The sequence below is a fragment of the Coloeus monedula genome (genome assembly GCF_965178545.1).
Source record: "Coloeus monedula genome assembly, chromosome: 10".
In the NCBI taxonomy this organism is placed as follows: Eukaryota; Metazoa; Chordata; class Aves; order Passeriformes; family Corvidae; genus Coloeus; species Coloeus monedula.
Window position 1 is genome coordinate 9284694 of NC_138790.1, and position 20764 is coordinate 9305457.

At 38.7% G+C, this 20764-nt stretch overlaps 1 protein-coding gene across 1 annotated transcript in view; it reads right to left on the reverse strand.

Moving 5' to 3' along the window:
* DOCK10 (dedicator of cytokinesis 10) overlaps positions 1-20764 on the reverse strand; it is a gene marked incomplete at its 5' end in the record, with an annotated part of 144254 nt that overhangs the window by 22028 nt on the left and 101462 nt on the right. The window contains 19 exons of the mRNA XM_082287920.1: positions 643-755; positions 1141-1265; positions 2139-2240; positions 2899-2946; positions 3515-3581; positions 3748-3862; positions 3948-4069; positions 4792-4903; positions 5315-5431; positions 5559-5734; positions 6174-6218; positions 6794-6890; positions 9549-9632; positions 10680-10826; positions 11256-11327; positions 12363-12476; positions 15582-15651; positions 18387-18505; positions 20539-20631. Coding sequence (XP_082144046.1) covers positions 643-755; positions 1141-1265; positions 2139-2240; positions 2899-2946; positions 3515-3581; positions 3748-3862; positions 3948-4069; positions 4792-4903; positions 5315-5431; positions 5559-5734; positions 6174-6218; positions 6794-6890; positions 9549-9632; positions 10680-10826; positions 11256-11327; positions 12363-12476; positions 15582-15651; positions 18387-18505; positions 20539-20631 — 1938 coding nt within the window. The remainder of the gene's footprint in view (positions 1-642; positions 756-1140; positions 1266-2138; positions 2241-2898; positions 2947-3514; positions 3582-3747; positions 3863-3947; positions 4070-4791; positions 4904-5314; positions 5432-5558; positions 5735-6173; positions 6219-6793; positions 6891-9548; positions 9633-10679; positions 10827-11255; positions 11328-12362; positions 12477-15581; positions 15652-18386; positions 18506-20538; positions 20632-20764) is intronic.

Here is a 20764-nt window from a genome sequence, read left to right on the forward strand (position 1 = left end):
TCTGCTGGACGTTACCTTGGAGCGCTCCTAGAGAGATATTTTTTTCAATGTAAAATTTCTGCAGATGATGCTTCCCAGCTTGCTGCAGACTCTTGCAGGTTTTCAAGAAAAGCACTTTGCTATGCCTGCACTGCTCATGGATTGTATACACTGTATTTAAGGGTTAGGGTGACAGAGAGGGAACACTAAAATGTAAAAGGAGCTGTTTTCTGTATTGCAGTTTGAGACCTTCAGCAAGTCATCTGGGCTTGCTGAAGCAATCTGAGCCATTTCTAAAGAGGCAGAGAATACACCTGCTGACTTGCAGAGATAGAGAAAATTAGCAGTTTGGAAATCTGTTGTCAAAAATCTCTGAATTCTAGTGGGATAAGCGTGATTCAGAAAATGCAAGACATTCCAAGCAGAGCAGGGTTGTACATAGCCCTGGATACGTAGGATGTTTTTCTTCTTCCATCTCCTTCTATTCAGTTTGGGTACTATGAACCAATTCCCTTCTAAAAGACCTACATTGAGGACTGGCATATCTTATTTCCCTATCCTGCTGTCTCAATGTTTTAACTTTCTGTGTGCTTGCTCCCCCAGGCCTTCCTTTTACCCCGCATCCCACCCGTTCAAGCAGAAAAGAAACTGAGCAAAACATACCTGGTGATTCACAGTGTAAAGACACAACAGGTCAAGGATTATGAGGGAAACTTCTGTAGCGATGTTTGCCTCTGTGTCTACATACTGTACAATGTCTGTTTCATTAGAGGTGCCTGCAGCATAATAAAAGAAAGATGAAAAACAATCTCCTGAGTGTTGCTAAAGATTATTTAATTCTCCAATCTGGTCCGTAAGTCTCATCACAGCAGAGATGAGGTCCAAACTGCACTTCTAATCAAAGTGGTATTTTGAAGAAAACTGCTCATAGGAGATAAAAGGGGAAGTTTGAGTCAACTCTCACCAACTGCACCAGTGGTGTGAATACATCCTGTCACTGTTTCTGTTCATCCTCAAAGGAGGAAAGAAACCTAATTGGAAAGTGGGATAGATGCCTTCAATCTCATAATTTTAAGAACATCCTGTCAAGAAAAATTCTGTATAGAGCCTGATCTAAACCCCACAGAATTCCACAGGGAAGTAAATAATTTCTGTACTTACTTGCAGTGCTACTGTCTATTATCTGCAAGAGTTTGGGGTTAGAAAGTGCATTTTTGCCACGGATTATTGGTAATGTTTGAGATCTGTGGTGCTTGTGGCCATCGTGACTTGAAGTAGAATGCATCCTGGAATTGAAAGGTACCATTAAAAACAGAAAAAAAAGAACAAACTAATGTGCCTTATCAGAATTTTCTATGTCAGTTACTACAGTGCTTCCCAATGGCTGAATTAAACAAACTGATGCAAAATTCTTCAGAGAAACAAAGATGAAGGAAATCAGTGGGGTGGACAAAAACATGTGCTGGGATTTCTTGAAATCACAGGGGACAAAACTTTAAGCACTGAAAAGAAATGCATCAGCTTAAATAGCTGGCTGATGTTTAGAAAACTGGTTTTGGGTGAAGAAAAACTGAGGTGAGTTCTGTTAGCTCAGAATATCAGAAAAATATATCCTGCTCAAGAAAGAAATAATAGAGTTTCTATGAGGGGGAAAAAAATTACGACAAACTGAAAATGACAGTAAAAATACATGTGTGCATATGCACACATGTTCTTTTAATCCTCTTTGATGCTGACAAACACATCATTAATTTATAATGAGAAGCTTAGAACTAAAATACCAGTGATTATTATAATTCTTGAAAGGTTTTTGTATTTATAACTAGTATAGAATTCAGGAAGATTTAACATCTCAAAATTCAGGCAACTTCTTAAAATACACTTCCTGTTTATTTCTTTTAAAAGTGTAATTTCATAAATTTACATAATTAATAATATTCTAGGACAGAATTACTCCCTGAAAGTAACACTTTAACCAACAGCTTGTAAGTCAAGCTGAAGAGACACAACTTTTTTATGATTTAAAGCTTTGGAGGCTTTGAAATTTGGTACATGTTTTGTCCACCTCTTTTCAGTCAATGCTGTCACAGAGTACAAGGGCTGGAGGATGACAGCAAATGCTGAGGGTTTATAGAGTTTGTAATTCAATGTGACATTACCATTGTGAGAGCAGCCCCGATGCTTGGCCAGAAGAGTTCGAACCTTTAAGGGTTCCATTATTCTGGGTGGCCTGGACAAACTTAAAAGCAGCTGCAATTTTCCTGTTAAGGAAAGAGAAAATATGTGTTGATCTGTTACGAAACATGACATTTATTTTTGCCATGTCCCTGAAGAGTAAGTGCAGGCCTGACAAAACCTGCCATGGAGCATGGACTGGTTCATCTGGCGACCTTTAATTTTTACACTGCATGACACACAGACAAGTTCACAGCAGTAACATAAAATTAAAAATGAACATCAGCTGAGACAAAGCGTGCATTCCACATTTCACAGCTGAACATGATCTCACATTTTTTCAGACAGGTAGGAGACCTTTTTTTTTATTGCTGTGAAACAATTATCTATGCCCATTAAAACTACTCTTTCCATGACATTCTTTCCAATACAGTGTTCAAAGTTCCCTTGTTCGGCATATGCACAGAAATGTGGTTGAGAATGGCCCAGTATTTTGGGTTATAAATGCAATAATGGTTATCACATCATGCAATTCATCTTTTATGGCAGGTATGTACGCAGATATCCAGAACATCACGATAACATTGTTGGCATAAAAGAAAAAATGAAGCACACATTGGCTTCAGTTTGACAAACAGATTCTTTCAAGAGAAAATTGATGGATAAACTGTTAATCTCATTTAAGTCTAATAAATGCTGTAATATTTCAATACTGCAACACAGAGTCTGTAACTACAGAATTACCTGACAATATTGCGTTTTCCTAGATATCTGAAATTTTGCAGACAAACCCTGAAAGACAAAACAACACATTTTATGCCTATTAATGGCTTCGTACTTATGAAAAAAATGCCAAATCTTAGTGCCTCAATGAGACCCATGGCCTGGTAGTTAAATAACTCACATTTCAACTACAAAATGGTGAGGAAATTTCAAAACCAGCTACCCGCTTGGATTCTGCAGTCATGCATAGATTGGATTGAGCAAACCACCCTGGGGATGTGAAAAGCAAGTCATCCTACATTATGTGACTTATCTTATGGCTGGAAAGTTTTGGGGAGCTAAATATTTTTCTCCAGGGAAGAAGAGAAGCTCAACACCAAATGGGAGACTAATATGAAGATCTCTTTTAGGAGGAAGACCCAAAGCATTATGACCCTTGTTCATGGAAATTACAACATATTGCAGGACACAGATCTTATTAATAATGTCTCATTATGACTTTGGAAGACTATGGCAAAATAATTTAAGATACAAGAGTATCTCAGACTATTCCAAGAGGTGGACAGACCCAATAGGAATTGTTTGCAGCCAGCACTTTAGAATATTCAACACAAAATCAACCACAAAGTAAACTTACTCTAAAATGCTGAAAAAGTCTGTTATTTCTGAGAATGGTGCTCGCAACCAGTAGGAAATCAGTGCATCTAAGGGGAGATATTAAAATAAATTATGTATCTGTTACAGGGAATTAAACTTAGCCCAAAGCCTTTAAAATACACTGATAATTACTCTAATTTAATGTTCATTTGGATTCAGCATTCACAGTATTTTACAGCAACATAAATTACGTAGTGAATGCACATTTTTTACCTTCCGAAATGGTTTTCATAATGTGAAGGAAGCACATAAGAAGGCTTCTAGTTTCAGCTTGATCCAGCTTGTCAAAACGAAGAGTTGACCCAATCAAAGACAAAGGTCTCATGATCTGTTGAGGTGACAGCAAAGGGCCTCATTAAGTACAGTGACGGGCTCCCACCTACAGCAAGCATTCTCAACATTTGCATATGTACCTTTTCACACGTGTCAGTTCTCTCACTGTTTTTTTCATTGGTACTTGGGTTAGATTCAAGACTTGCTAAGGAAGCTCTGGAGTCAGCATGGTTTGCTGCAGAGATAGCTATTGATGAAAAGGCTGTAAATGAAAGTCATAGCAAACATGCTAAACTAAAACATTTATGGATACAAAAACTAACAAAAAAATGGAGAACTTAAAACGTGTCACATGCTGCATTGAGACAAGTGCTTTGAACTTCCAATAGCAAAGCTATTGATGGGTACATTTAGTACTGAAAACATGCAACAAGTTGAAGTATAATGATTCAGTTTGCCATTTTTCACGGCATTAAAATGGCCTGTTGCATTCTGTAAGAATTGACCTAAAGCCACAAAAAATCAGTGGAAAGATGCCTGAATTCACTTCCCTGAATTTTGAGATGGGGTTTGGAGGTAGTGAACAAAGTAAACTGTGTTTCTACTCTTCCATTAAGCCTGGAAAAACTATGAATATTTGCCTCCATGAGACATCAGGAGTTTTCAGGAGAAACCTTGTAATTATTTTTAAGTCAGGCAGAGACTAGAAGAATGAACTCAAGCAAAGGGATTTCTTAGAGCCTGAATACTGGCATCATTCCAAAGCAGGAGAGTAAGTGAAGCAGTGGAAGTAGAACAGCTTCACAAGAGAAAGAAAGTCAATCCAAAGACACTCAAAGGGAAGAGAAACATTGCATACCATATTTCCCTGGATATGGTATAAAAAAAGTTAATGGATATCCTCAATGAATTCTAAGCAGAAAGCACAATGGACTGAGATACACACAAATCTGCCTATGTGTCTGTTCAATCTGTCATTTATACCGGCAATGGAGTTCAGAACATCTTTGGAAAAGGATGTGTCCACAGAGTTTGCATGTTTCATTGCTGTCTGGCTCTGAAACCCTCCGGCTGTGCTCAGGTCGTCCCTGGATCCCTGTATTTGAAAGAAACGGAAAAAGTTCCAGTGGGTGATATCACTCAGAATTTAGAAAAGCCTCCCGGGTCATTATCCAAGACGCTGAGTTTGAGAACCTACTTTCAGTTGTTTTGACATGACAGCCTTTAAAGGATCAAGGCTTGCCATAATATGCTGAAAAGTTACCTGCCATATGAGACTCTCTCACAGTGGAAGCTGTAAAGGATGGATCAAGTCAAACTAGTATCTGTTTCTAAAACATTAACACAGCATTGGCAAAGGAACATTAATTGCCATTAGCAATGCTCAGATGAAATGGGCTCGTTCGCTGGAAGGACTGAAAGACACAACACCCCTGCAGAAATCTGCTTCTAGTTTTTAAAGCGGTATGGTTATAACACATCTAATCAAAAAAATCACCTGAATTACCTGATTGGAAGTATTGATATTGAAGAGGAACATATCTTTCATGTAAATCCTTGGCATATTGTCCAAAAGCATTCCATAGAGTGGCATATACAGGTTTGCTATTTGTGCTTGTTTTGCCTAAAAATAAAAGATACGACATAATCATCAAGAAACTAATAAACATATACCAGTGGCTAAGAAAGTTTCACGTGTGTTTAGCTACTGTATGAACAAGAAAATGAAAAAGAACAAACAGTTTCTTTACCGGCTCTGCATATCGATCATCAAACGAATGCTTGGCCATCAAATTTTTAAGCACAGCCAAAGCCAAGTGCCTGATATCCTGGTCTTCTTGCAGGGCAAAGCCAACCTCCCGCAGCAGGACTCCAATTAGGAAATGTTTACGGCAAAACTCATTAGTCAGTGTGTACTCTGGAATGTCTTGGAATAGAATGGACAAGACTGTTTAAATTAATATATAGGTTACATACAACCTCCCCCCCGCCTTCATTTTCTAAATGCTCAAAACCTTGATTTCCTGGTCTGACTGCCTCATTCTGCTCCCTCACTTCTCAGAATGACCTAGTCTAATCATCTCTTGAAATCATGCAGTTTTTACTATTTAATAATAAAAGATGATTTATATACACATTCCCACATGAGAATCGCAACTGTTTTCTCATTAGACTATTGACTTCTTGGGGGCACAGAGTCCAAATTGTTGTTCCCATATCCTAAGCTAGACAAGTTCTAAACCACAGAGTTTGAGAGCAATTACACTTCTGAAAATGATAAATAACTTTTGTTTAATATTTGCCACAATACAGTGGCAGTGATCAAAGTAAAATTCTGCTCACTTATGCAGTCATTTTGTTCATACCTGATGTTCGATATTCCTGTGCTGATTCTGAAGGCGTCACAGTGTCTTCATTTTTCATAAACATAAGAAAATAGGCAAAAATAATCCACTTTTCAATTAATGGTATTAATTGTAAAAATAATTTGCTTTGCTTTTTTGTAAAAAATTTGACTCAAATTTGAACTAAACAGCTTCTACGCTGAGAAAAGATCTGAGTGTCAGAACTGAACTCATTTTTTGATGCTGAAAACTGAAGTAAAAAGGAGACGAGACATTGTTTGAGCTTCTCCTCCTTCCTGCTGTACTTGTTGAAATCCTCCCAAGCTCACCACCTCCCAAGGCTACTGCATTAGCCTTACTGATTTAATAAATCAGTCATCACAAAAATTCCAGTTAAAACTTCCAGTGAGAAGCTTCCACCTCCCTCCCCCTCACTGAGCTGCCAGAGGTTGCATTCATTTACAGGCATACTGAAATTATGTTATTTTTATTGCACTGCTTAAGTACCACACCTGAAAAGCTGTTTGGGGCTTCTGAGCCTGATGTTCAGACACAGCTCTTGAGAGAGTTATTTATTATCTGCTCTTTGAACCTCCCAACAATTCACTGTTGTACAGAAACCCACCCGAGGGAACCCTTACCAGGAATGTTTGAAGACCGTATGGGCAGGCACAGAGGGATAAAGTGCTCATGGTGACAGACTTCTTGGAGAAAGTCAAATTTGAACTGGTGTAAAGTCTGAAAAATCACAACAGGCAATGGCTCAGTTCACATTTAAACAGGGAAAGTGATGAGACAGAGCTCCACTACTACTAATCTCTACCTCAAACTTCACACTCACACCCAACAATGAAACCTTAGAGCTTGTTTTGCCAAGCTGCACAAACAATAAACACGTGGTTTTCATCTCTGTTATCGAAAGAATTCATCACAGACAAACAAGCTTTTTGAATTCTTAAACTATGATTTTTCATTGAAGATGTACTGATAAACCTAAGCTTGATCCAAACTAAATATTTAAGGTATCCTTAAAGCTGCACTGGGTCTTTTGATGACATATACTACAGCATTTAATCATAGTGAAGTATCATCTCCAGTCCACAGAAATTTTGACCCATCATAGTTATTATGACTTTTTTGGGTTTTTTTTACAGTTTCAGCCACATAGGTCAGACCCAGAGCTTACTGACAGTAGTAAAAACTTCCTCTATTGATGCCAGTGAGTTTCAGCTCCAAGGGATTTGGATAACATATAGTTCTACTATTATTTCTTTAATATCTCCCTTCAAAGATGCCATCCAGACCCTTTTTGGAGCCTTGCAGCTACCTGAAGAATTTATCATTCCTTCTGTAATGATGTGACAGTGAGATATAAAGATAATACATGATTTCCAGTAACAAATGTTTATTTCCATCATCTCATCTCATTGTTCTCAGTGGCAGAAAGCAGTCATTCAGGGCTATTCTGAATGCCCTTACACTACAAAGCACTTGTAGATGTCTTTTAATTTGCACTAAAATTAAATTGTAGCATTTCTGCTGCCACCATCAGGTTGGGATACCTAGAACATGCAGTTTTCACTTTTCAGAGTCTACCAAGTAGGGGATGGTAGGGAATTTTCCCCTGAAATGTTTATTGCACTATAGTACCTTTTCAGGAATACAGCTGGACATGCTAATGGCAAATAAAGAAGTGAAGCATCTGAAATGTGTTTCCCAAGAGGAACTGTGACATTTTGAGGGAACACAGCAATGAACTGATTTCTAATGAGGTATTTCAACTTTTCAAGAAATGCTTCCCAAAACAATATCCAAATGTCAAAATATGGAATACCATAAGGGATATTTCTGTGAAACAGAAACTATGTTGCTTCATCCAGAATTACAATAAATTCAAACTGCACTAAGACTGATATGCCCACATAATATTCAGGCAACAATATACACTGTTAAATTTTCTGAAAAGACAGGTCAGATTGCAGTATCTTTTTTTTTTGATACATAAATAATCCAGTTAAAGAGGCAAAAAACACACAGAAAGAAATCTTTCTGCACATTAAGAAGACTGACTCTTGCCTAGGCATTGGACTGAAATGAAAACAATTCAAGGCCTCTCTCTCCTTGAGGTCAGAAATCTCTCATTTTATTTTGTGACTATTGTTTCCAAGTGCCACAAAGCCTACTCCAGCTGCACATCTGTCACAACTCCACAGTGATTCCACTCCCACACATGCTGGCAGATGGATCTGGAGGGATGCTGGCACTGTTCACACGCTTACTGCCAAGAAGGTGCTAAGTACTGCTCTGCACACTGATTAATCTCAGGCTTTTTGACTGACCATTAATGGGCTTTTTTAATTAAACATCTGTTTCTATGGTTGAATGTATTTAGGGAAGTTTGAAATGTGGAAACAGTTTTCAGATTGCATAATATTGTTTACAGAATTAGGGACTTCAGGCTATGACATTAATAACTGAGAGACTCCATTCTACAGCTGTTCCAGAGATTAAGTGAAAGACCTGCGTTCAGAATGAAGTTGGTTTTAGTAAAAGGGAAAGCAGACCTGGAGTAATCTCATTCTTTAGCTACAAATGCACATTACCACTAAAAAATCACAAAAAGTTAATGGACAAAAGCATTGTGAGCTTTTTGGGGTAAGATGAGTCATTCAAAGCGTATTTCTTGAATACATTCTGTTACTATATATATGCTCTGGTATGATACCTCATAAACCTTGGCATGGAAGAGAAAAAGCCTGTGACTCATCCTGATGGATGAAGAGCAAAGGAGTCAAGCTGAATAATTTGGGGACCTCTTGCTGTTTGAAATTTATTGTTCAAATTATGTCAGTGACTATTGCAGGTATTATAGAAGAAATTCAGGCTGCAGGGAATTTTCCCCACAGCCAGCACAAACAAATTTGGAACAGCTTTGCCTTCTTGCATCGTCAGTGAGGTAAGAGCATGGCAGCCACACAAAGTAAAGATGTTACAGTCTCACTTGAGTTTACACAATTATAACTTTTTCATATGCTCTTACTTTACTCTTCTCAAAGAAAATTATTTCCAGTTGCTGATGATATTTATAGACAAGTGTACTTTCAAAGAATTAAGGCTTAAATTCAGTCTTTTGGATGCTTTGGTCTGAGCAGTCTCTGCAGTCTGCTCTTGCAGGTCTCACTGAGTAGTTGTTTGAACATGGCTATATACTCCCAGGAAAGGGGATACATGGAATGAACCCAAGAGGTTTTAATCCATATTTATCCTAAATGTTTTCACTGACTTGAGTTCTGAGCGTGGTGAAGTCATGGAATCATAAATAGTTTCAATATAAAAAATATTCTGCTAGTCATCACTTTAAAAAAACAGACACAAAAAAATAAATCAGAGCCATACCTTGCTATCTCCAGCTCCAAACATACTTATATAGTTATTAACCATCCTGAACACAAATCCACGATCCATAAACGTAAAACAGCGCTAAGAAAGGGGGGGGAAAAAGAATTACTATTTTATAGAAAAAACCCCAATACATGGCCTCATTTAGCTGGCTGTTCACTTTGTGTCACCTGTACACCTGAACCATGTGTGCAGATGAGGTTAGTCTTAGGCAGGGAAAGGAACATCAGGGACCTGGTGAATCTCCCTTGATTTTTACACCTGTTTTCAGTAACAATGAGTTAATCGAACTTTTCATTTGCACTGTGTCTGCAGCCTAAAATAACCACCTCTTGGGAAAGCGTCTCTGAGGGCAGTCAGTCCTGTATGGCAGCACTGCATCCGCCACTGGAACTGGCAGGTGACGGGAGCTGAGCATCTCCCTCAGCAACAGGGCAGCGACTGGTGAGGAACCAGTCCAGCCACAATGCTCATTGTCTGGGCTATGCTCTCTCTCTGGGACCAAGTGTGCCACTACATTGCTTTATGATGAGAACACAGCTCTTTATGACTGATCGGGCTAAATATTGGCAGAAAGTGTAGAGGTTTTGAGGGCCTTGGTTCTGCAGTTACTGACATGTTTTCCTTGCCTACCAGCTAGAGAATGCAATCTTGAATTCCCTCCTTTTCTGCAGCTCCTGAACTCTGCAATACTAGCAAAGCCTTCTGCTACACACATTCAAACAAGATTCCTTGATTAGGGACAATTAATCCACCCACAGCCACTCAGAATTACAGCATTTAAAAAAAGAATAGCAGCTCAAGTCCAACTACAGTCTCATTCCTTTCCAAATGTTTTACCCATTTGAATACAATGTAAGAATCTGCAAAACTTGAAAACTTTGACTCTTTAAGAGCACAGACAGAAATGAATTACAATTGCTTTAGAGCAGATTTACATGAAGCCTTTGCATCCTCAAAGACCAAAGGCCATAGAAAAATGAACAATCAGTCAACACTGAACTTGGAAACTAAACCATCATTCAACTCAGAATTGGTTTTACTCCCTTTGACTAGACTAGAATAGTCTGGAGTTTGTAATAAGTATGGGGAAATAAGAGCATATGCTGTAATGACGGAACACCTCACCTTGAGAAATTTGGCAGTGCTGTAGTTTGCATTCCTGGTTTCTTCAAGAGCATCTTTGTACTTCCAAACAACGTGGTCTGCTAAGACCATCACAAGTATATCCAGCTCAGTTTGAAATGATGCTGGAAACCTCTGAGTTCGAGAAACCTAAGCAGGGAATAGATCATCAGCTGAAGAGTGCATGATGTTGCACATTAAACATTCAGGCCAAGAATAAAGACAATAAACCACAGGCCATTCCACATAGAAGAAGAATATTCCTAGAGTTCCATGGATCCATTCTGAGCACAAACCCCAAACAAAAGAATCGGGTCCATAGGAAAGTGGGAAATATGTCCTCAACCTATCCTTAATCTATCCTTGTACAGTCAAGAACAGGTTTGAGCCTAGCAGGTAATATAATGTTTTTGTAGGTCAACCAAATATTTTACCAAGTATCACAGCATTTATTTTATTGACCAGTCAAGCAGAAAAGTTCAAGTATATTCAAGTGTATTTCCTGGGCTTCTGCATTTTATATTTTCCCTAAGAGATGGATTGCCTACTCGCTAAGATTTTGTATATACATATACTTACCTTTATTTTGTTTGTATCAACCAAGTGCTGTGCCATTGATTTTAAGATAACTGCAAAGAAGAACCAGGAATGCTGTTCAAAAGAAGGAAAAGAGTGAATGAATACTGACTACCTGAGAAAACACCTTATGATGCATTACCATTCCTTGCAGACGGATTGCATGTCTCGGTAATGCACAGTGTTAAACACTACATGACAAATAAACTAAGAAATTTAAGTAACATTGGATCATGTCCTTAAGAAAGGTGAAGCCCTCTCAGGCATTTTGTTATTGTGGCCTTTTGCAATGAGGACCAAGCACACCTCCTACAATCTTCCCATTCCTACTGAGCACCATCTTCATGGGTTGTTTGCAGTTAACTGGCAGAAAGGTGTGATGCAGAGAACCTCAGAGAATAACCTGCCTTGTTAGTTCTATCAGACTGCTAATTTAGCACAGAATAAGATGGAACTTGAACAGAGTGGTTCTTCAAATACCATTTGAAATAGTGAATAGGTAGGATACAGATATATATGAAACAAATACACTCCAAAAGCTTATACATTGAAAAAAAACCCAAACCATCCCATAACAAACCCAACCACAAGTACTTTTGCATGGCCCAGGTTTCCTGCTTTTTTCAGACTATTTTTTGCTAAAGGCTCAGTACAGGAAATCAGAACTGGCTCACTTTAAACAGGTGAACATATTTTTGCCTCTGGGAAGTCCTGGGCTGGTCTGGGTAGCTCTCGTACCATAACCCAGAGGCCTTACACATGAATAAATTTCATACAGATCAATATTTTCCCTGCATCTTCCAAGTTAAAAACTAAAACAAAGTATCGTAAAAGTAATTGCTCACATCATATTGTGTAAGAATTAGGTCTCAGACTCTGACTGAGCTGTAAAAGACAGGAGGAATTTTATAACGCAAACCACAGAATCCTGAGAAATGTGTTATGCTGAGAACCTGCAGCAGGTCTGATAAGTCTGACTGTTGAATCACTGCAGGACATGATTTGCGCAAAGGTCGTAGAGGGAAAAGGAAGAGGAGAAAGAGGTAAGTGAACTTCAGGCAAAAAACCAGTAATTAAACTACAAATGTGCTAATTCAAGCTATCATTCACCTTTAAAACCTGTTTCACAGTTACTTGTTCATTTGACTTCAGAAGACTAGTCACATTCTTGGACAGCTCCTCATGGACAGTTCTTTCATCAAATGATTTGGTCCTGAACACGTACTGAAGAAGGAAGAAAAAATGAAAATTTTCAAAATGTGCATTAAAACAAACATAAAAAAGCCTCAGTTGGAGATGATAAATTATTTGTATAACACTGATAGCCAACAATCTTTGCTGCCAAAATATCTTGACTGAACAATGCATTCACATGAAAGTTCAATTTCCCTGGCAGTAATGGCACAACGCTGCTCCCCTACAAAACCTGTGTTTTAAACACAGCTTTCTGTTGATTTCAGCTTAATGTGAATCAAGAGGAAATTCTGCTTAAATTCAGTGCTATGATTTACTTTTCAATAGAGGATAGGATCCTGACACCTCCAAACTGCCTTTCAAGCCATTTCACCAGGAAAGAAAAGAATAAGCAAGCAGAGGAAGTGTGGAGGATTTTTCACCCACCTAGTCCAGGCTACCTTTCACCTGCTCCTTCCTTCCAGTGGCAACAACTACTCAGAGCTGGTAACAACTCTTCATCCTGAAAGGTGTAGAGTACCCACTGCAGCTGACTGAAGGGGAAAACTAAACCCCCTTTTAGAAACTGAGCCTTCAAGGAAGGAATTTATCTACCAAGTTGCTTGGAACTCATAAATCTACTATGAGTTTTATTCAACATTTTAAGCTAATAATTTGGTACTACTGTGCCTTCCCTAAAGCAAGAGCTCTGACAGGGCATCAGTTGGGATCAAAAATCTTTTCAATACAACCAGGTTGGCAAAAGAAACTAATGTCTCTTGGAAACACGTTATTAATATTCAGCTTTGTTTCCACAGCAGATGCCATAAGCTTCTCCCCGTGCAGTTTGGCACTTCTGGGTCCAGTTATTTAAGTCAGTGTAATTTCGCATTATTGCTGCATTGTGAGTCACAATTCTCAACTTACTTATTCCCAAAACAGCATTTGTAAAGTAGGTATTTGTTTCCTTACAGATGGAAAACGAAGAGATTACCAGTTATTGGGTTTTGACTGCTGCTGGAAATGAGAAAACAAGCCAAATGGACTTATGGTGTGACTTAATGATCACCTGTAGTTTCAAAGATGATTAGGTGGTCACGTAATAGACATCTACTTCAATTTTGAAACGATATTGGAGAGAAGAGGTTTTAATACCCATTTAATTAACGACATTTACATGTTACATAGCTTATTTATTTTGGAGCCTGAAGAGCTCTGTTGGACCTCAGCAGAGTTCCGTGTTTAAATCAGAGTTCTTGGGACTAAAATTGAACAATTCAGAGGCTGAGGTGCATGACCTATAAACACCTACATTCATAAAGTAGAAAAGTAAATCCATGCCATGAAAATATCAATCGACAGTTGTCAACACTGAAATTAAAATGTTTTCCCATTTAGCAGTCCAACTCCTAACATATTCTCATTATTCTACCCATGAACACGCTAAAGTCCCCAGTTTATCAGGAACATATTTGCTTTCACTTTATTCCTAAAGTGAAACACCTCCCTCCAAATTTATGTCACATATACTACTCATCATCCACAAATGAAATGTACTTTATGAGAACTACTAGTTGCACAGTGAAGCAGGATATCATCACAGCCAGCACTCCACACAATCGTTTGCCTCTCATAGTTTCTTTCCATGATTGTGGGGGATCTCTCACTGCTATCATGATCTCCATGAGTTCTGTCACCACTGACTAGAGCAAGACAAGAGACAAAGTGATGGCAATATCTCCTTCAACTCTTTGAATAACCTTAAATTCTCCCTTATTCTGCTATTTGAAATACACAGATAAGTCAGCAAACATAACACTCAAAGATATGACAACTTTCTCGTTACTGATTCATCAGGCATGACTAGAACAAAATTTATCATCGCTCTCCACTGCAATTAAAAGAGAGAGAAAAAAACAAAGGCAAGTGAAGGGAATAAAAAGTGTAACACCCTTAATGGGGATCCCTTGTCTATGTATTTTTCTGCCCCTGCCAGTAGCAGCAGTTAATGTGTGCTTCTGCTTAAAAACACTGCCTCATAAAACTCTCAGCTTACACAGCTGTTACCCAAGTGTACTGATGATGAGGTAGTTGATGGCCAACAGCATTTTTCATACTCATTTGATGGATGTCCAACTGATACAGATGACAAGGAGATCATCTTTAAAGAGGCCACTCCTTTGTTTTTTTAAGTAATACCACAGCTTGTCCAGAAGCAATCTCCATACACAGTACATACCCATATATATTCTAAATATATCCTATTCTTCAAAACAATAAAGGATTAAAAAAAGGCTGAGGAAATAGGGAAAAGTCACAAGAATATGAATTCCACAGATGAGAAAAGAATTTATGTACAATAGCACATGCAAAAACAAGGGATCTTGAGACTAGAATCAACTTCATAATCAAAAGCTTAGTTAAAAAGCTATAGCTTCCTAAGAGACATAAAGCCATCTTGAAACCGTGAAGAGCACCAAGTACCTCGTTCATAAAAATGACTACTTGTGGATCCTTTTCAGTGGATTGAAAGGGATTCAGAGGGATTGCCTTGCGAGGGCAACCCTGTACCCGTATAACACAGATGGCCAGATATTTTATAGTGAAAAATCTCATCACAGTCAAGAGGAGTACTGCAGACTGCAAGCAGCATCAAATGTCTCTCACTGGTATCTATCTAGCTGAAGTTTCATGATTTTTCATGTAGTCATCTCCTCCTTCCCTTCTCTCAAACCCTGCACAGGGGAAGCTCTTGGTTAAGCACCATTTCACAAAGACTGATACTAATTCTACACTCCTAAAAGCTCAGTGGTAGTGCATTTGCACTAGGTTTTGGTCCTAAAATATAAGTTCTAGTTACCAGCTGAATGCACTGCAGTTTCTCCCTCCTGTGCTTGCTCAACTTGGTGTTTTATGGAAAAAAAGCTGCAGCAGCAGCAGCAGAGACCCGAGCAGCAGCTTGTCCTCAACAGAAGATTTTAAAAATTTCTTAACCAGAGCCTCCCAGTCACCAGTGGCAGAAAATTATGATGCAAATGCAGAAAAAGCTACAAACAAGTACAACTAAGAGTAAACAGGAAAAAAAAAAAAAAACCACAAAACCACCAAACCCAATCCATCCCTCCCAAAATATTAACATTCCAGCAGCGGCCATACTGTCACGTAAGAATTGATGCAGTTGTCTAGTTGTTCTTCGTGGCACTTGGCAACGATGTTGGTAAGAACTCTGCAAGATAAAACAACAACAAAAATTGAGCTATTTTGTGTCATAAGGCAGCGAAAGTATACCTGATACTCACATTGTCCTGTTCTTGTAAGCTCATGTAAAACAATGCATGAGGGATGTGATCCAAATGATGAATAATATGTGCAAAAGCTGTCCACTGGGAAAAACTGTCATTCCTTGGATGTTCCACTTGCTTGCATTGTGCTGTTATATATGTATTTGCTTAACAAAATGCACCCAGTGTTAAGGATAATAACTGTACTGTCATCACAACAAGAGAAAATAATAACTAACTGAACTTTATAGAGACCTTGGATACTTAGGGATAACAAAAATTAGAATACTTTAATGAAATAGAGAGGCAAGAGCACCTTTTCCAGGAATGCTACCTGCTAAGTTCTCTCAGGTCTTTGTAATTTTGTAAATCTCCTGACGCTTTGCTTTTGCTGGCACTGTTCATCAAAGACAAGCACAAGCCTGGGCTGAAGCCTGAGCAGGTCCCTCTGCAGCACTGTCTGCTCATATCCTTGGACTCAGCCCCAGCACTCAGGCTGAGCACAGCACCCTCAGTACTGCACAGCAGGGAGAGGCTGGACACTTGGAGAGACCACAGATGCTTTGAGCATCTGCAAATCAGCTTGGGGAGCAGCAACAAGGAAGAAAATCGCCTAGATCACACCAGCACTCACTCTCAAAACCTGAGCTCCTACTGACAGCAGGGAAGGCACTACGCGAAGCTGAGAATTTCAGCAAAGCTTTCTCTTCAGTTTGTACTTTCTTTGAGATCATCCTGTTCCATAAAACACAAGTCTGGGCAAGAAGTCTTCAACTTGGCCATATTCTTTTGATTATTGGGAGTTCATTTTTTCAGAATACTTAATATAGAAAAGACTCTGCAATTTTATAATCTTATTTTTACGTTAAAGAATTCAGGGATAAGCATAGTAACAGTATGACTAAAATAGATTAATAAGATGTCTGACTGTGGTCCACATGTGAGTACTCCTTTTGACTAGCTTGGTGATATGAGTGACTTCTGGCAATTCTTATTATTGGATCCAAAAACTTTGTAATTCACTTAAGTGTTTTTAATCATCTCATTTCTTGGTGTTAGTAGAAGTAAAACTTGTAGCAAAACACAAAGTCTATGTCAGAATTAGTTGTGCCTATTCCGACCTTTTTACCTTTATTCTGATCTGAAACGGAAATGAGTTCTGACAAAAATGTGACAGAGACATGATGACACTGGGCCCCCAGACAAGTAAATAACCACAAGTATAAAAGGAATGTTTTTCTAACATAAGCCAGTCCATGCTCCCATTCTGTTGTTGTTGCTTTTAATAAGTTCAACACAAGCTGCTTCAAGCTATTCAGAACAAAACACAGTGTGTATATATAGGACACGTCAATGAATGACATGTAGCAGACATGCATATTCCCATTGGCATCAGCTCTACCAGCACAAAAGACACCACACATGCAAGAAAAACACTGAGAATCCTTCTTTTTTTTTTTTTTTTTCAGCTAGGTGAGTGTATAGTGAAAACCTGAAGCATGAAAATAAAATAACATCCTTCTGCCTTTCCATCTAATCATTAAGCATTTTAAACAGCTGCTTCTTCTACAGCATTTTTCCAGTCAGTTAACTGATGCCGAAATTCTACCCTGGGACACAATTCTTCATTCTCTCTAGACTTAACATCAGTTGATTTGCTGGCCACAAAGGTGTCCCCAACAAAGGTCTGCTGCCTCTCCCCCTTTGAAAACAGTGTGCAATGATTAAATCACACACACTTCTGAGGAAAGGTTCTTTTAATCCTAGTACTTAGCTGTGGTAAAACTGGACTTTGCCCTGAAAAATGCCACGATCCTTTGATAAAGCATGTTGAAACTCTAGCCTTCCAAGGCTAAGATGGGGAACTCTGCTTCCTCATTCCTTTAAGTTTCCCTAACTAATCATTCTTCAGGAACTAATTCTGAAGCACAATGTGTGGAAGGAAAGAAAGAATACTGACAGCAGATTAGTCTAACAGGGTTGCAGAGGACAGTTGTAATTTTTTCCTACTAGTAGTATTGTAGTCCTCATGTTTAGCTGCTGGAGGAAGTACAACAGAAACAATGCTATGGCCAAAAGTAAATGCAACACAACTTTCTGCCCTCCTGCAGAGACCAATAATAATAATCTTGCCAGTATTTTTTTCCTGCTGCCCTGATTAACAGCATCAATAAAGACAACTTCATTATGTGAGGGGTGAGAGACTCAGCAAATCATTGCAGTTGTTTTCCTGCTCTCTGCAAAATGCTTCCATTGCTTTTCAGTTATTGCTGATAGATTCTAATTAAAAAATGCCCCTGAACGGTGTGACTTGGTTGTTTGACTCTGCACTGGATGCAGCAAGATGCTGAGCTCTTCCTATGCTGAACTCCATATCCTTAGAACCACACACAAACCAAAGACGAAAAACAGTTTTGTCAGGAAGCTCTTAGCTGGTCAGGAATGAGACCTTTCCCTAGGATTGCCTCAGGGCAGAAAAACATGTCCACCATGGTCAATGATTTCCAGCCACATGATACCAACGCTCTTCCATGTGTTATTTGCACAGCCCAGTGCCAAGGGGGATGCAGCATTCTCACCTACTGCAGTCTAAATGTCATAGAGCAGCTATAACTGGACTAACATCTGCATTTGCACTCCTGAGTGAATTCTGTACATCACACAAGAATTATCCAGATACCTGGTCACAGCTGTTGTAACTTCATCATCACTGTTTTGCACCAAAACCCAGAAGAGTTGATTCAGGACTACAGGAAGAAAATTCATAATGACATGGATCTTCTCAATCTTCAACAAATTCTGTAAGGCAGGTAAGAAAGAAAATGAGAGACTTTCAATACAAGCAATGAAAGCTGACAGCTGCCATGCGGCTTTCCTGCTTCAGCAGGTAAAATGCGATGCAGCCACTGGTGTAACAGCAGGAGGAAAACAGGTCAACTAAGTAGAGAACTGGTTCCCCATGGAGTTTGTTTTAAATATGAGCATCAACACAACTCTAGATACTGTCCAAATTTCAGAATTCCAGTATTTTGTTCTACACTGATTTAAGGGGAGGGAAAAAAAAAGAGAGAAACCCAAACCAATTTTCCTATTTCACTAAGGATACTATTTAAGGGCAATAAAAGAAGTCAACTACTATTTTCAAAGCATGCATTTCCTAGTATTTTTACAAAAACTCTTTCTTTTTTTTATACAGAGATCTGATAAACTCAACTTGTTGTGGCTAAAACATGTTTGTTAAAAGCAAAGTGGTAAAAAGAAGTATTAACACACTAACCTGACTGGACTCTCATTTTATTATCTTCTCTAATCAAGAAAGATACTGATTTTTTAATAAAAAACAAACAAACTCCTTTGAATTACTCCTAGGTTTTAATTTCAGTTATTTCCAATTCATTCCAGAACTTCTAACAAAGGTACTAGCAATTTGTAAATGAAAGCAAAATACCCTGGGGAAGATTACTTAGTCTCGGGTTATACTGCCTAGGTGATTTCTTGTTGCATGCAACATTGTCTCTGTTTTCTAATAAATTCACTGGAATATTTTTAAAAGGTAAACTACAAACAGCAGATAAAGAACAGTGCAGTCCTGGTGGTTTAGACGACCAACTTACTGTCTAGAAAGTTGTAAAGCTTTTACGGATTCCTAAACTTTGCCCATAATGCTCAATGGCTTTCCAAAAATTAATTAAGGACTCCATTCCTCAGAGGTATAACCTCTAAATAACACTGATGCTTTGATTTGTGAACACACTCCTTAATAACTTCTTTAAATCAAGACAGTATTTGCAAACAAAGCCACTCTTTTCAGCTCTGCAGGTAGACCTGCATCTACCACCAAAGTAGTGGCCATCCTTATGGATTTGTCCAGAGAACTACCATGATTTATTGAAACTTATTCTTTGCTTATTAAAGCAAAAATATCTTCCCAAGCAGCTTGTATCTGATTAAGGTACACTCATACAGGAAAACATTAACAGTGAAGGAAAGGAGGAAAGCACCTACATGGTGGTAACATCTAAACCCCCAAACACCTGCTGGATTTTACAGACTGCTAAAAGGAAACACAATAAATGTCATATGTATGGTGTTTCAGTCACAGTCCAGAGATGGAACAGAGTCACATCTACCTTCAGTTTTCTTGCTTATCTGTCTGTTAGTGTTCCACAAGCATAGTGCACAGCAAGTACTCTGAATTTTCAGCACTCATGAACAGGTAAAGAATTAGGGCCTTACATTTACCTGCTGCTCTTCTAATTTGCTTGTCATACTCCTCCCTTCTCACAGTTTTTGACCTCTACTGAATACAAGCACATCTGATACAGCTCTTGCTTATTCATTTCATCTTTGCAGAAGATGTTCTTTCTGGTTTCAGAACTTGACAGGCAACAAGCACCCTTGATTTATACACCCCAAATACCCTGAGCAGCCCTTTGAATAGCATCCAGGTTTTTAGAGCAGGTAAGGATAGAAGTTATTTAAGGCAAGAGAGGATTAGCAGGAATATTGCAGCTCTACAGGCTACAACTCTCTTCCCCAGACATTACTGGAGCAACACTGCATTATCCCCTAACGGGATCTGAGCTTTGGAACAGGCTGGATTAGCAGAGCTGCTGGGGCAAATGCAGCCCTGCTCTAAATGAGAAGGGATGGGAGGCAGCTGTGTGACCAGCAGTGCATCTGTCCCATCAAGTCCATCTGACTGGAGCTGTCACAGACCCTCTGCCTCCTGGTAAACTTGGGCCATGGTTAGAACTCTGCAGTGGGGGATGAGTTGAGAGAAAGCCCTAAATGCAACTATATAGTGCAATCCATGATGCAGGTTACTTTACCTTACAAGAATTGATAAATTTTGAGGTAGGAGGCTGAGATAGATCCTGTTCCCTTTCCTGGCACTGATGGAAAAAGTTATTCAGGTATGGATCCTAAAATAGGAAACATTCACATTAATGTATATTATAGCTGACTAGAATTTAGTTACAGCAAATACTGGTTACAGCAATCACCTGTGACACCCATGAACACACTTGATCCCCACCATCTTATACTGAGTCACAG